The sequence below is a fragment of the Scyliorhinus canicula genome, chromosome 7 (genome assembly GCF_902713615.1).
Source record: "Scyliorhinus canicula chromosome 7, sScyCan1.1, whole genome shotgun sequence".
Taxonomy (NCBI): Eukaryota; Metazoa; Chordata; class Chondrichthyes; order Carcharhiniformes; family Scyliorhinidae; genus Scyliorhinus; species Scyliorhinus canicula.
Window position 1 is genome coordinate 61710990 of NC_052152.1, and position 17318 is coordinate 61728307.

The 17318-nt window shown below is 44.9% G+C and overlaps 1 protein-coding gene across 2 annotated transcripts in view; it reads left to right on the forward strand.

Annotated features, from left to right (window-relative positions):
• The window catches only part of srpx (sushi-repeat containing protein X-linked), an 83080-nt gene that overhangs the window by 41814 nt on the left and 23948 nt on the right, over window positions 1–17318 (forward strand). For both annotated transcript variants that reach the window (XM_038802145.1, XM_038802143.1), the window contains one exon: window positions 14040–14166. In XM_038802145.1, coding sequence (XP_038658073.1) covers window positions 14040–14166 — 127 coding nt within the window. The remainder of the gene's footprint in view (window positions 1–14039; window positions 14167–17318) is intronic.

Below are 17318 nucleotides of genomic sequence, written 5' to 3' on the forward strand. Positions count from 1 at the left end.
GTCAGCGTGGGTTTCCTCCGGGTCCTTGGTTTCCTCCCACAAGTCCCGAAAGACGTGCTTGTTAGGGGAATTGGACATTCTGAATTCTCCCTCAGTTTACCCGAACTAGGGGATTTTAACAGTAACTTTGTTGCAGTGTTAATGTCAACCTATTTGTGACACTACTAAAGATTATTATTATTAAATGTTTGCACACCCACTACTGTGGCACCCGCCCATGTATCAACCCTCACTTAGTGGACGGCCATTAACAACGAGAATGATCTCAATGGGTGCGCTTTAGTAAATTTCACCACGTTAAGCTTATGTACTTCTGATTTTTCTTCAGGGTCTTCCTCAAGCTTGTTGACTGGAGTCACCATTGTGTTTTTTAATTTTGGGAACTTGGAAATGAAAGTTGCCATAGTCTCAGAGGACCATAGGCTGCCCTCCCCTTTGAGAGAACTGACTGGTGATGATTTGACCTGAGGGTCACCACACCTCAGGCGAGGGAAATAGTTGAGAAGGTGGTACCTTCATGCTAACCTCAGCCAGTACGGGAATTAAGCCTGTGCTGTTGGTATCTCTCTGCATCACAAACCGACCATCCAGTCAGCTGAGCTAGTTGACCTCCTGTGAACCTGTAGCAGATTGTCTGGCTCTGCTTCTGGTTTGATAATGGCCTTCCTTATTACATCTGAAACAGCTTAATTCTTTATAACTGCATCTGTCTTCGGGAGATTCTTCCTTCACGATGGTACCAAGTCTCTAAGCCTTGTGACCGCCAGTCACTTTTCATCTTTTCTGGCTCTACTGCTCCCTCACTTCGGGAAACTTGAGCAGCCGCTGCTTCCCACCATAACTGGTTCACCTCAGTCTGCACGCTTTGTCATAGGAAAGCACTTAGCTCAGCGCTTTCTGCCAGCAACTTCTGAAACTTTAAGTTGTTAATCCCACAGACAAACACATCACTCGGCATGTTGCTGTGAGAAGTACCAAATTCACAATGTTCCAGCATTTGTCGAGGTCTGGCTATGATAGCAGATACCGTTTCACCCGGTCCTCTGATGGCATCTGGCTGTGTGAAATTTGTAGTGCTGCATGATAATGGAGGGTCAGGGGTTGCAATGGTCCATCACTAATTGCACCAATTGATCAAAGGGCTTGGAATCCAGAACCTCCAGAGATATTAAGCTTTGCACGGGGTTATATGTTTGTGAGCCGCAAACAGTATGAAGGATTATTTTTTGTTTCTCTTTTGCCCTTATTTCATTGACAGCAAAAACGTATTGAAGCATTTCGACAGATTTGGCCCCAACTTTCAAACTCCCGATTAAATGGATCAATTTTTCCAAATGGTGGCATAGCTGTTCAACTGCTGACGATCTTCACTCTTTCCCCCCTACTCCAGTTTCCGACTGGTTTCCTTATACAGGCCTGATTTACTCTCGTCGTCAATGTTATAATGCAAAGCAATCGACGAGGCAGTGTTGAAATATAACAGTGGTTTATTGAACTAAGGTGATCTGTATGCACAGGACAGTACAAGTACTACGCAAGGCTTGTTCCCACGATACCCGGGCTAACTCTGACCAAGCTCCAAGATCCGTACCTAAACACCTGATATTCTAACATTCGCATGCTCCATCCTCATAGGCTCATGGTACGACAAGTGGCCACAATGTATCATCCCTTAAAGGGACCAGCCTTAAAGGGCTGGTTAGCTCAGTGGGCTAGACAGCTGGTGTGCTAGCAGCGCAGGTTCAATTCCCATACCAGCTTACCCGAACAGGCGCTGGAATGTGGCGACTAGGGGCTTATCACAGTAACTTCATACTTATGACAATAAAATATTATTATTATTATTATTACCACACCCTCCATTTGTTTTTGCGATTATATTCACAAATATACGGGTGAGAACATTACCTCCATCCTCCCATGATGCGTTTGGGCTGGTGGGAAGTCGGGCATCATTTTGGGGGGCCTCGGAGATCGGGACGCCATTTCTCTCACTACATTTTCGAGCTCTGGAACATTTACATTTGCTGGAACTCACTACAAAATGGGCTGGGTGCAGCCTTGGCTATGCGTTCTCCCATCAGGGCCTTTATACGCGTTGGATAGCCATGTGTTTCTCGGCACTGGGAGCGCTGGGAAACACACGGCTAAACTTGCTTGCTAGGGGACTTTGTTCTCTTTTGGGAGAATTACGCCCAATATCTATTCTGAAAAACTGAAAATTGGGACAGCTGACTGCTGTCACAGAAATACAATTGGCACCCAGGGTGACGAGGAAAATCTAGTGCAACTACACATGGTTACCACATGGTGGTAGTAGAGATACAGTTTATCTGGGACAATTTTGCTAGCCACCTACTTTTTAAAAATCATTTGTATTTGAGAGGAGATTCTGTTCTTTGTTCAGATTGTTCTAAGAATGATAAAATGTATAAATTAATTAGTAACAGTTGAATAATGTTGAATCAATTGCGGGGGGGGGAAAGCGTAAAACAGTTTTTCATGAGCTGAGAAGAGGATGCATCTTTGAGAGAACAGATAATAAAGCAAAACATTATTATGTGTTCTCGGGGTTTGTTTGACTTTGTTCAGGGACGGGATGGGTGGAATTCTCACGGCGTCCACCTTGAGTGTTTAATGAGAGATCAAAGCTATTTTAAGGGCTGGATCTAGTATCAGTGTTGCAGTCAGCTGCATGTTTTGATCCAGGGCTCTTTAGGTGGACGATTTGTCTTTGGTTCATTTAAAAGGGCTTCACCAAGGCAAGCTAGTCGAATTGGCCGGTGAATTAAAAATAGACGTGCCAACCAAAGCTAGGAAGGTAGAGATAACTAAAGCAATTGCTCAGCATTTAAATTTTGAAAGAAATGTCTGAAATACAGCTTGGGTCGTGGCAACAATCAGTGGTATTACCTAACAATTGGAAATGCAGCAAAACGAAAAAGGAATGGAAATTGAAATGAGGAGGTTGGAGTTAGAGAGAGAGTTCCAGCTTAAAGCACTGGAAATTAAAAGGGAGCTGCCTGGAGTTAGAAGGGAACTTAATCCTAGAATGGAACTCAGTGGCAATATGCTTAACTTTATACTGGCCCTCCCAAAATCTGAAGGAAGGGAAGTAGAAACCTTTTTTAGGGCATTTGAGTAAATAGCAGCCCAAATGGAGTGGCCGAAAGTGGACATTACCCATGCACAATAAATTGATGGGGCGGGCACAGGAAGTTTATGTTTCCGTTAGAGGGGGTGTCTAAGGATTATGATGAGGTAAAAAAGGCTATTCAGGGTGCGTATGAATTGGTTCCCAAGGTCTATGGACAAAAGTTTCAGAATTTAAGGAGATAGCCAAGTCAGACTTGTGCCAAATTTGAAAGGGTTAAGCAGAACAATTTTAATAAATGGGTACGAGCATTGGAACTTGAAACTACCAATGAAGCTCTGAAAGAGGTCATTCTCTTAGAACAATTTAAGAATTCCTTCCCTTCTGTGACAAAAACCCATGTTGAAGACCAAAAGTTGAAGACCGCTAAACAAGCAGCAATAATGGCTGACCATTATGAGCTGATCCAACACATGAGCATTGGTTATCACAGCTTTCAGGCAGTCAAATGCCTGTTGAAACTCCGCTGTCAATTGACATTTTTGATGTTTCTTCAGCAAGTCCATCAGTGGAGCAATCACACTACAAAACTTTTGCAGAAATGTTTGATCAAATCCACTCATGCCGAGGAAATCACATTATTTCCCTTTGTCTTGAGGGTATTGAAAACTCCTCAATAACTGTTGGTTTCACATCCCGTGTGACCATTCGACTCTGTCCGATGGAATGGCCAAGGAAAGTGACTTGGGCTTTTCCAAATGCACTTTTGGCTAGGTTTATCACCAGACCCGCCTCCTGAAGTCGATCGAATAATTCCATCAGATGTTTCCAATGTTCTTTCAATGTCTAGCCTGAAAATTACCAGATCGTCGATATCTACCGCACAATTGGGTAATCCTGAAACAACTTTGTTAGTTAACCGTTGAAATGTGGCTGGGGCGTTTTTCATGCCAAATGGCATAGCTTTGAATTGGTATATACCACCTGGAGTCACAAAAGCTGAAATCTCCTTCGCCCTTTCGGATAAAGGTACCTGCCAGTAACCTTTAAGTAAATCCAGTTCAGAAATAAAAGCTTTCCCACTTTCTCAATGCAATCCTCTAAATGTGGGATAGGATAAGAGTCCGTTCTTGTAACTGCATTAACCTTTCTATAGTCCACACTCGTTTAGTATCGTTTAGTATCATTTAGTTTTGGTACCATCACTATGGGTGAGCTCCATTGGCTGCAACCCACTTCAATTATGACATTTTTAAGCATACTCTCAATCTCTTTGTTAACCTGTGCCAATTTTAAAGGTTTAAGTCCATATGGATGTTGTTTGATCAGAACAGCCTTTCCCACATCTACATCATGTATAGCCATTTCAGTACTTCCCAATTTATCTCCACAAACTTGCCCATGGGATATCAATAACTCTTTCAGGTCAGTCCGTTTTTCCTCTGGAAGGTAACTCAACAAAGTATCCCAATTTTTAAGAACATCCTCGTTTTCCAATTTCATTTGAGGTATGTCAAATTCACAGTCATCTGGATTTGGTTCATCACTTTGAGTTAGAATCATTGAAATCTCCTTTTTCTCTCCTTCCCTTTCAAAGTACCTTTTAAGCATATTCACATGACACACTCGGTGAGTCTTCTTTCTATCCGGCGTTTTTACCACATAATTCACCTCACTTAATTTCCTTTCAATCTGATAAGGTCCACAAAACCTAGCTTTTAAAGGTTCACCTACCACTAGTAACAATACTAAAACTTTATCTCCAATGGCAAAACTACGAACTTTGGATTTCTTGTCCACTACCCGTTTTGTGCAACTTTTAAATGTTGTCTCGCCAATTCACCTGCTTTATTTAATTGTTCCCTAAAATTTGACACGTAATCCAAGAATGTAAGTTCTGATTTCTCACTGATCAATTTTTCCTTAATGAATTTAAGTGGTCCTCTTAACTGATGACCAAAAATTAGTTCCAAAGGACTTAATTTTGGTTGACTCATTGGGTGCATCCCTATTTGCAAACAGTACAAATGGAATTCCTTTATCCCAACCCTGTGGATAGTGACAATAAGCCCTAAACATTGTCTTTAATGTGTGACATGATTGAAAAAATTGAACTACATCTCTATGTAGTCCAGGCCAATAAAAATGTTTTTGTATTTTAGCTTGAGTTTTCCTTATTCCCAAATGACCTCCCACTGGTACCTCATGTGCAACTCGCAACACCTTTCTATACCCTACCGGCAATACTACTTGATGAACTTCTGCCCACTTTTCATCCGCCTGCATATGTAAAGGTCTCCATTTTCTCATCAAGACATCACTTTTAAGGTAATAACACTCTGGTATACACTCAGATTCCTCTTCCGTATATTCTTTCTGATACATCTGTTTTTTTCCATACCCTTTTGTTGTAACTCCGCCAATTTACCTGAACAGAAATATCCGCCTCATCCACCTGTTCTTGTTTTTCAACCATCTGATCAAAAATTGTTTCTGATAATTGCCCTTCCACTTCATCACGGGCAGCACGGTAGCATGGTGGTTAGCATAAATGCTTCACAGCTCCAGGGTCCCAGGTTCAGTTCCCTGCTGGGTCACTGCCTGTGCGGAGTCTGCACGTCCTCCCCGTGTGTGCGTGGGTTTCCTCCGGGTGCTCCGGTTTCCTTCCACAGTCCCACAGTCCAAAGATGTGCGGGTTAGGTGGATTGGCCATGCTAAATTGCCCGTAGTGTCCTAGAGGGTAGGGTTTGGGGGGGGGGTTGTTGGGTTGCGGGTATAGGGTGGATACGTGGGTTTGAGTGGGGTGGTCGTTGCTCGGCACAGCGTCGAGGGCCGAAGGGCCTGTTCTGTGCTGTACTGTTCTATGTTCTATCTTCACTCTTTGATTTCTCCTCTTGTTTTAACCTTTGACTTTGTGACCTTGTTACTACACAATCCGGAAAAATCCCAGGATATTTGTCCTTCAACACTTCAGTTGTCTGATTTTGCACTGGCTTATGAACCACAGAAGGCACCACTCCCACCTGCGATCCAGCTATATTATTACCCAAGATAAACTGTATTCCTGGATAAGATAGTTTCTCTATTACTCCTACTACCACTTCACCCCTCTTCACTGGACTTTCCAACCTTACCTTATATAATGGAACACTACTCCTCTGATCCTGAATTCCACATATTGCCACCTTTTCTGGCAACATTCTTCCCAAACTATGTAACGCCTCATCTCTTACCATTAAAGATTGACTAGCTCCCATATTTCTTAAAATTGTGACTACTTTACCTGCTCCTTCTGATACACATGAATAAACTTTACCCACACAAGTAAATTCTTTACAGAGATCTGGCAGCTTCTTATCAATCACCTCTTGATCAGGCTGTACAATCTTTTGCACCTCCTTCACTTCACTTGGGCTTTCCTTTACCACTTTAACAAACCCCACTGTCTTATCCTGTTTTACCACATCAGCCTTCCCAGTGCTCTTCTTCAACCACCAATACTGTGACTTTACATGGCCTAGTTTATTATAGTGAAAACATTTGAAACTTTACATGTCTCATCCACCCTCCTGGATTTCTTTTTTTAATCTGAGGTACACTCTCATTATCTCCCATCAGATTACCTTTACTTTTACCAGTTGAGTATTTCTCATGTCCCCAGTTTCTATCCCTCACAGGCTGAAACTGATGTCGGAAACCAAGCTTTGATTTATGAACTAATCTGCTAATCATCTGCCATTTCTGCTGTTAACCTCACAGTTTTAACCCTCTACTCTTCCACATGAGTTCTCACTACATCAGGAATTGAATTTTTAAACTCCTCTGAAAGTATAATTTCTCTGAGAGCTTCATACGTTTGGTCTATTTTCAAAGCCCTTATATACCTATCAAAATTACTCTGTTTGATCCTTTCAAACTCCATGTATGTTTGACCAAATTATTTTCTTAAATTTCTAAACCTTTGTCTGTAGGCTTCAGGCACTAGTTCATATGCACCTAAGCTGGATTTTTTCACCTCCTCATACGTCCCAGGTACCTCCTCCGATAGTGATGCAAACACTTCACTAGCCCTTTCATTTGTTTAGCCACCTTCTCAAATGAAATGAAAAAGGCTTCTACCTCCTTCTCATCAAACCTTGGCAATGCATGGACATATTTAAATAGATCCCCACCAAGCCTTCGACTATGACGCTCTTTCTCACTATGCTCATCACTATCATCCAACTGTACGTTTCCCTTTATGCCTGCCAATTTTAACTGACTGTCATGTTTCATGGCCATTTTCTGAAGTTCAAACTCTCTCTCTTTATCTTTTTTCCTGATCTGTATCTCCCTTTCTCTTTCTTTTTGTTCTGCTAGGGCTATTCTTTCTTTTCTTCTTTCTTCTCCCTCTCTTTTTCCTCTCTCTCTTTCGTATTCAAGCCGCTTTAATTCTTTCTCATGTTCCATTTGTTTAAGTTGTAACTGAATTTTTGCCATTTCCAGTGAGTCAAACTGTATCTCAGGCAACTTTAAATGCTTAGCCACCGGCATAATTACCTCATCTTTTTGCATTTTGTCAGGTAATGTTAACTGCAATGTTTTTGAAAAATCTAACAGTCTGCTTTTAGTCTCTGTCCGTAAGTTACTGTGTGCGACCGTCTCCACCGCCAAAAACTTCAGAGCCTGTGAAAGAGCCATTGTCCACAACACACTCCCTACTTAAACTAGGATACCACACCTGAAAAGTAACCACAATATGCTCACCCCTCACTGTCTTTAAGTTCACTAAGCCAATCCAATAGATAGACTATTATCCCCTCGAGCCCCCAATTTGTTATGGGCCAAGGTTTAGAGAATTCCAAAGTGTAGCATGGAGTTCACCTGACCCACAAATTTTAATAGATTGTGGTATGGGGAGCACATGGCCCACTCTGCAGGTGTGGTACAGCAGAAATGGAAAAGTATTTTTTAAAACAAAACACTGTTTATTCTATGAACTCAAGTTAACCTTTTTAAAACATTCATTGAACACCTCAGCAACCATCAATTAAAATACAACCTCCAAAGAATACGACACTAAGTAATCCTTAATAACTTCCCAAACAACATCCAGAAGACAAAAGAAACACCTTTTAACAGAAGCACATTAGGTTTACATTCACTACTGAGAACATTTATAATTCTGAATTCACCAAATGATCAAGAGATAGGGCGCGATTCTCCGCCCCCCATGCCGGGTGGGAGAATAGCGGGAGGGCCTCCCAACATTTTTCACACCCTCCCGCTATTCTTCCCCCCCCCCCCCACGCCACGAATCGCCGCTCGCCGTTTTTTATCGGCCGCGTCAGCCGGAGTGACGCTTGACGTGCGGCCTTGACGACCGTCGTCAAGGCCGCGCTGCTGTGACGCACGGGGCCGCGCTCCTAGCCCCGCTCGGGGGGGAGAATCGGCCCCGAAAGTGGCCGTGAAGGCTGCCGTGCATCACGGCCTGTCCCACAGCAGCCTTTACGATTCTCCGCATTTGCGGAGAATCTCGCCCATAGTCTTTTATGGCAGAGAGTTCAACAGTACACCTGCTCTGTCTGGCTTCAGCTCCAACACTGAAAACAAAACTAAAACACACCCTGCAGCAAACAGCCTAAAACGAAAGTAACAAGCTGGCAGACAGCCCAGCTCCACCCAAACAATGACATTACTGATAAACACCCATTTCTTAAAGGTACATTTCTTTAACACCCACTTCTGAAAGGTACTCTCACTTGACAAGAGCTCGCCGAATGAGACGCTTAATGTTTCCTGTTAAATTTTTTTTCTGTTTACATTCTGTCCAGCCAACTGTAAACCATCACCACAGCAACCACTTTATGTGGGAGAGTACTGCCTTGTTCTGGTGACTGGAGCGGTAAGAGAGGGAGGTATGAGCGAGCACAGCAAAGCGCAGGGGGAGGTGAGGGGAATGGCGGACAGCGAGCCCAGAGATCAGGCGACAGAAGGATGTGCAACAAGCCGAGGGGGGGGGGGGGGGGGGGGGGGGACCACACTAGCGAGGTAGCTAGCACCGGGAATCATGCAGGAGAGAGGGGCCACAGCGCATCCCACGGGAGGGGGAAAGCACTTAGCCGGGGGGCTGCAGCCATCGGTTACAGGGGGTAAACTAGGGGAAGAAACGGGGTAGAGGGGACTAGCTATAGGTTGGGGGGGGGGGTGGGGAAGACTGGGGTGGAGAGAGAAGAAACCACAAGGGAGAGATAGGTAAAGAAAGATGGAGGGGATTAGGCTGGCTACAACAGGCCACACATGGCTACTTGGAACAAAATGGCCCTGCAAGCAACCATTTGGATGGCCCCCTAACAAAAGGAAACCCCGGAGTGCAGGGGCGCGTCCACCAGGTAACTATAGTTGATCCTGCAGGAGCGGCGGGGTCAAACACCTCCATTCAGGATGGTCATCTGGAATGTCAGGGGACTTAACGGCCCAGTGAATAGATCCAGAGTCGTCGCCCAACTGAAAAGTATGAAAGCCGACATAGTCTTCCTCCAAGAGACATACCTGAGAGAGATGAACTGACTGTGGGTAAGGGAGGGATGGGTGGGACAGACCTACAATTCCTGCTGCGGGACGAGGGCCGGGGGGGGTAGCCATTCTGTTAAATAAGGGGACAAGGATGGTTACGGACCCAGGGAGGTGGTCAGGCATGGTCAGCGGTGTCTGGACGGGGCATCGGTACTCCTGGTGAATGTGTATGTTCCTAGTTGTGACGACACGGAGTTTGTAAAAAAAGACCATGGCCAGGTCAAATCCCAAAACGGGAAAGATCTCCAATATGCAAAGGAACTTGGCCTACTCATGGAGCGGATGAGGGCAGTGGACCCATGGCGATTCAGCCAATCCAGGGAGGAGTTCTTCTCCCAAGTTCATAATGTCTATTCACGGATCAACTTCTTTGTACTGGGAAAATTGGTGCTTCCAGGGCTAGTAAGAATGGAATCTTCCGCGATCGTAATCTCCGTTCACACTCCACATTATACGGATGTGAGGTTGGAGACTGGCTGTGCCCAATGCTCCACATGGAGGTTGGACATGGCGCTCCTGCCAGATAACGCTTTTTGCGAGAAAATGTCACAGGCCACAGATGAGTATATTACTAATAACCAGAATGGGGAGGTCCCACCCTCAACGTTCTGGGAGGCGCTGAAGGCTGTGATCAGGGGTGAAATTGTAGCCTACAAGGTATGGAGAGATAGGGAAGAGAGGATGGCTAGGCAATAGCTAGTTGACTCCATACTGAAAATAGACCAGTGATTCTCCGAGGCCCCGACATTAGAGCTCATAGTGGAGAGGAAAAAGCTACAGATGGACTTTGACCTGCTCGCCATGTGGAAAGCAGAGCACCAACTCCGCCAGGCATGGAAGATTCTGTATGGACACGGAGACAAGGCTAGCCGCCTGCTGGCTCATCAGCTGAGAAAACAGGCAGCCATGAGGGAAATAGCCAATATTAGGGATAGGAAAGACAAATTAGTAAAGGAGCCAGAAAAGGTCAATGAGTCATTTGAGACCTTCTACCGAGGGCTGCACACCTTGGAGCCCACAGCAGGGGACTTGGCGATGAAGCAGTTATTTGATGGACTTGACCTGCCAGTTGTGTGGGAGAATAGGAGACGGGGCCTGGAAGCACTGCTAGAATTGGGAGAATTCATGGAAATGATTAGCTCCATGCAGGCGGGGAAGGCTCTGGGACCGGTCAGATTCCCGGCGAACTTCTACAAAAGATTTGCGACGGCACTGGCCCTGCACCTGCGGGAGATGTTCACAGACTCGGTGGCCAGGGGCACCTTGCTGCCTATGCTAGCACAAGCCTCAATCTCGCTAATACCCAAGAACGACATATACCCATCAAAATGCGGTTCGTACAGACCCATCTCGCTGCTAAACGCAGATGCAAAAATACTTGCCACGGTCCGAGCAAAAGGCTGGAGGATTGCGTACCAGAGGTAGTAGCAGAAGACCAGATGGGCTTTGTCAAGGATAGACAGCTAACATTGAACATCAGGCGCCTACTGAACGTGATCATGATCCCATCCGGAGTGAGAACACCTGAAGTGATCGTTTCCCTGGACTCAGAAAAGGCCTTCGACAGAGTCGAATAGAGTACTGGAGCGGTTCGGGCTTTGAACAGAGTTCACCGCCTGGGTGAAACTCCTGTACAATGCTCCCACGGCAAGCGAACGGACAAATACCACCAGCTCTAAGTACTTCTAGCTGCACAGAGGCACAAGGCAAGAATGCCTGTTATCCCTGCTGCTATCCGCCCTAGCAATCGAACCACTAGCGATTACACTTAAGGTGGTAAAGAATTGGAAAAGGATCTGGAGAGGAAACAAGAGCAGAGTCTCGCCCTATGCGGATGACCTGCTCCTCTACATCTCAGACACGCGAAGCAGCATCGAAGGAATCATGGTGCTCTTGAAAGAGTTTGGAGCCTTGTCAGGCTATAAACTTAACCTGAGCAAAGCAAGATCCTCCCAGTGAACCCACAAGGAGTAGGGGCAGAGCTGGAGTGGCTGCCTTTTAAACAGGCCCGACACAAATTCTGCTACCTGGGGATCCAAATCACTCAGGACTGGACAGAAATCCACAAGTGGAACCTGACGAGTCTGACAGAGGAAGTTAAAAAGGACCTGCAGAGATGGAACACACTCCCACCCTCCCTGGTGGGGAGGTTGTTAATGATCAAAATGAACATACTTGCCAGGTTCCTCTTGCTGTTTAGGCCCATCTCCATCTACATCCCCAAGGTCTTTTTCAATTCACTGGACAAACTGATTATGGTGTTTGTGTCGGGCGGGAAGAACGCAAGGATCCCAAAGAGAGTCCTGCAGAGAACGAGATCCATGGGCCTAGTCCACCCAATGCTACAATATTACCACTGGGCAGCGACTGCAGAGAGAGTAAAGGGGTGGATGAAGGAGCCAGAAGTCGAGTGGGTGCTTATGGACGAGGGCTCCTGCAGGAGGACCTCCACGGCACTTCCATCCCCACCTAATAAATATTGAATGAGCCCAGTTGTGGACGCAACACTCCAGTCGTGGAACCAACCATGAAATGTCTGCCTGAGCCTCCATCTGCATAGGTCCACGCCGTCAACTATGGATGCCACCTTTAAATGGTGGAGAGTGATTTTGGCACGGAGGCTTGGAGAATCCAGCCCCAAGACTTTTACACCAACAACAGGCTGTCAACGCTCGAAGAGCTGACAGAAAGATTCCAGCTGACGGAGGGGAAACAAATTTAGGTACCTACAACTCAAAAACTTCCTGCAAAGGGAAACCAGGATGGACCAGCGACCACCACGACAATCACTGATCGAAGACTTGGCGGACGCGGACATCTTATGGAAAAGCAACGGTGGCGACATGCACTGTTGAGGGGGGCCAACACCTAACTGGACGAGATGATGGAGAAGTGGGAGGTGGACTTGGGGGTTTGAAATAGGGTGGGGACACTGGAGTGAAGCACGGCACAGTGTCAACTCGACCTCCGCCTGTGCAAGGCTAAGACTTATGCAGTTAAAAGTGGTACACAGAGCCTACTTAACTGGAACCTGAATGGGCAGGTTCTTCCCAGAGGTATAAGATAGATGCAAACGGTGCCAAGGCAGCCCAACCAACCACACCCTCGTTCTAGTCTTGCCCCAGACACTCTTGGTTTTGGACAGACTTCTTCGAGGCAATGTCCAAGGTGGTGGGATGAGGGTGGAGCCATGCTCAGGAGTGGCAGTCTTTGGGGTATCAGAACAGCCAGATCTTTTCATCGGGATCAGAAGGGAGGGACCACGCAGCGAGCCAGATGGTGGCAGACTATATATAGGAGAACTTAAGGAAAGGAAAAGCCAAACCTTTCTGTATTGTACAGTGAATGAACACGGCCAGCAATGTACAGAACAGTTTATAATTTTTGAAAATGCCAATAAGAAGATTTAAAAAGAAAAATATTGAACGATTCTTCTGTTAGGGTTACAATATATTTCTGATGAATTAACCATTTTTGAAGGCATCCTTTTTCAAACAATTAATAATGTACCATGTACACAATCTATAACTAGCTTCTCTTCTACCGGGCAGTGTCTTGCATATAACCCAACAACACCTCGCAAAAAGTTGGTTCTTAGACTGGTTACCAATGTGACAGGCAATTTACATTGTGTGCATATTTTAATGTATTTACTGTCAGCTTCCATATCTTTGGAATAGCCATCTGCACTGTTAGCAACCACAATTTAATGTGAACTGAGAACACGAATGGCTTTGTTTACATTACAGTAAGTAGGAAAATCTGTACGAAAGGAAGATAAAAGAATGAAAGATTGATTGTTGCCATAATGTTTTATAAGCATAAAATCTTGTATTTGTACAGTAGGTCAGTATGTTCACTTCAGTTAATCCACTTTTTTTTAAAACAATATCTTCAAGAAATCACACTTGTGAAATATGTAAATTAAATTAATTAGTACTGTAGTGACAATGTTGCTGAAATGCTTAGCAACAGCACGTGGAAGGGAAGGATTGAGGAATTCCTTGAGGGTGAAGGAAAAAAGGACAGGGTGGGAAGAGGCAATTAGAGAGGGAAGAAACTTGTGTTCAGTATAAACCTCAGCATGAACCAGTTGGGTCAACTTGGCAATTCATTGAAACAAATTACATTTTCCCAAAGTACAAATTTGGCCTGAATCTGGTTTAATTACATCTAATCTTGCAAAGGAACTGGTTTAAAGATGACTAAAAATGAAACTTACAACGTTAAACGTCTCTAAGTTGTGTTACTTTGATGTTGTGAAGCACATGCTGCAAGTACACATTTTCAGTATCTCCACATGCTGCAAGTACACATTTTCAGTATATCCACATTGAGAATAGGTGGTGTTACTGGATCCCTTAAATATATTACGGTTTTTTCTTTATAGATATAGACCCACCAAAAATAAGGTGTCCGAGCTTCAAGGAGAAGACGGCTGAACCTGAGAAGCTGACGGCGCGGGTGAACTGGGATACTCCTGAAGGAAAAGACACAGCGGATGGCATTTTGACAAAGTAATTGCTATTTCTGAAATGAAGGGAAATGGCATGTAGAGGCAGTGCCTGGATTTCCCAACCCCACCACAGCGAGACCCACTGTGGAGGATATGGCAGGCCAGCCAAAGGTCCTTCGACTTTTGATGGGACGCAAAGGTCCCGTCGACGGGCAGCGCTGGAAAATCCCAGCCAGTGACTCAGAACCATTGACTGGAACTTTTGGCCCCTCCCACTCGTGGGATCTTCTGGTCCTGCCGAAGTCAGTGGAACAGTGGAAGTTTGAATGGCTCATCACATCCACCGAGGGGAAACCCACCGCAATGGGGCCAGAAGGTTCTGCCCATTGTTAATCTTTTAAAATTCTACAGTAAAGTAAGGTTAATGTGTATGTTGGCGCTATAAATAATTCTTCATGCAGTTTGCATTATATGATTTCAAATTATGGAAATAAGAAATTTTAAGTGATAGAAATTCACATTGACATCAAAAAAACAGCTAGGATATATTGACTATTTCTGGTAAATATTGTAGTTCATGGATATAGTATAATGTATATTATCTATAGTGTAACATAATTCTCACAAAATGATGAGCTTTCTTTCTGAAGGCTGGAGAGGCACAAAAGGGACAACATGGGAGGGAGGGGCAGCATGACTTTCACGCCACCCTTAGTTCTCTGTGTCTCTTAGATTTCATTTATTATGCGTCCTATTGCCTCTTTTATTATCACTTTGGCCACTTCACCATCTCCTGCTTCCTTTTAAGAACTTTGAATGTCAGCTTGTGCATACTTCCTCGGTCATATATTTGCATTATTATATTTGTGATTAAAGTAGCAGGAAATTTCAAAGAGCAAATAGCAGCAGGAATAATGAAGGCAGAGCATGCTATCGGCTGTGCCAGTGGCTTGTTCTCTTATTTTGGGTAGGTGAACTAATTCTGTGGGAAGTAATCCCTGAAATTTGCTTCCCTGAACACTTTAAAAGAAATGTATTCAATGTAATCCCTTTTCTTTAAATTTGTGTTGAGTTGGGGGAGACAGTGGGGTAGTGGTAATGGCACAGGACGAGTAATCCAGAGGCCTTGGCTAATGATTCAGATCACATTATGGCAGCTGGTGGAATTTGGATTCAATTTAATACATTTGGGACATAAAGCTAGTTTCAGTAATGGTGACCAGGTAATTATCATCAACAGCCATATCATCAAAACCCATCTAGTTCACTAATATCCTTTGAGGAAATAAATCTGCCATTCTTATGGATATGGCCTACATGTGACTCCAGATCTGCAGCAGTGTGGTTGGCTCTTAAATGCCCTCCAAAATGGCCTGGCAAACCTTCAGTTCAAGGGCAATTCTGGATGGGTGTGGTGATATAACCACTGTAGGTATTTACACTTGCAGTAGGGGGATGTGTGGCTGAACCTGTAATACAGGTTCCTCCGGTAAGCCCCTGCCGGCTAGCTCTGCCCACGGAGCTTGTATATAAATATGCGTGTGAGTCACTGAGATCCTATTCTACAGCTGCCGCCAGAGGAATAGCATCACACAGCAATAAAGCCTCGATTGTACATGCCTCGAGTCTTTGTGTGCAATTGTAAGTGTCACAATGGGCAGAAAATGTTGGCCTTGCCAGTGACGCCCACATCCCATGGAAGAGTTTTAAAAATTAAGTACCAAAGCGAATTATGCTCCCTCCCATTTCTTTGAATAATGTATTAGAACTGGACGTCTGCCCCTGTACTTGTAGAGGGTACTGCCCAAGACATGGCTTTCTGCCTGTAGATGAATCTGTTTGTTTTGTATATGGAGCCGTGACTTGTTTGTCTGAGGGTCAGTCTGCCTTTGCTTCCAGGGGACTTTTGCTCTTTGTAGCTTGGAAAGGTCCAAATTTTTATTTAAGGGCAATCTTGCTGTTTTGCGAACTGGAGTCTAGTTTTATTGCGATGGTTGTAATTTTTGGGCATTGACAGTGCCACGCCAGTGTAAATAAGAAGCCTTAATTCATTTTTGTCTATCCATGATTAGAATTTTTGAATAATGCACTCGGGTGGTGGCAGGTTCTGCACCTGGAAGTTGGTGGCATTCCGACCTCTGAGCCCAGAATTGAAACACGCCCGATAAAGTGCTAATTGGAGCAATTGACTTTGCAGGGTAGATTTGAGGCCTTTGTTCTGCTCAATCAGTGTTGGAGGGTGGGAAGTCCAGCCTTCAAGTTAGTTGACCGTGATGCGGAATGAGGGCACGGCCAGTAATTTACACTGACCCGTGGCAGGGGAGCCAGAAATTCCGGTATTCGTCAAGGTTGTGAGGCTCATTGGGCCTTCAGAGTTTTGCAGGCTTTTAACATGAGTGTGGATTCTTTGAGTTCTGATGTGTCCAACCTTTGCCACTTTGTCCAAATGGAGAGATGCCAGAACCATTGGAGCGAAGGGTGAAGCGGGGAGATGGGCCTAACCAGCCCCTTGATTTAATGGTGACTCTCTCGGAGCCCTCCTCTGTGCAGTGCCAAATCATCTGACAAAACACGTGCTGCCTAGGAGGAGGTAGCTGAGGACGCCAGCAGTGTTGGGCTGATGAGGAGAACCTGGTCTCAATGCCAGAAGAGGCTCAGTGACTACACAAGGATGTCCAGGGTGGATAATTTCTCCTTAATCTTGTGCCACTGTGCTACAGGTTGCCATCGCGAATGGAGTGTGAGTTTGGCTGGAGCTCCAGGGCTGTATGATGCAACAAAGACATTGCTGTCAGCGCCAATATCATTGTGTGCTTATAGCTTTGGTCCAGTTGGAGAGTAGTATTGGGGTCGGTTAGTTTAGTTGGCTGGATGGCTGATTCGTGATGTGGAGCAAAGCCAAAAGCAGGGTTCATTTCCCGTACCAGCTAAGGTTATTCATGAAGGTCCCACCTTCTCAACCTTGCTCCTCACCTGAGGTGTGGCGACCCTCAGGTTAAATCACCACCAGTCAGCACTCAAAGGGGAGAGCAGCCTATGGATCTGGGACTTTGGTGACACTTACATTTGGGGTGGGGGCTGGGGGGAGATATTTGGCAGACTGCTTAGATAAGGGATGTGCACAGCATCTAGGCTGCCATACACCTTGTTAATAATGTGTCGACACCCTGCTATTAAATAAGCTGGCAGTGCTGATGGTTTCAATTTGACACA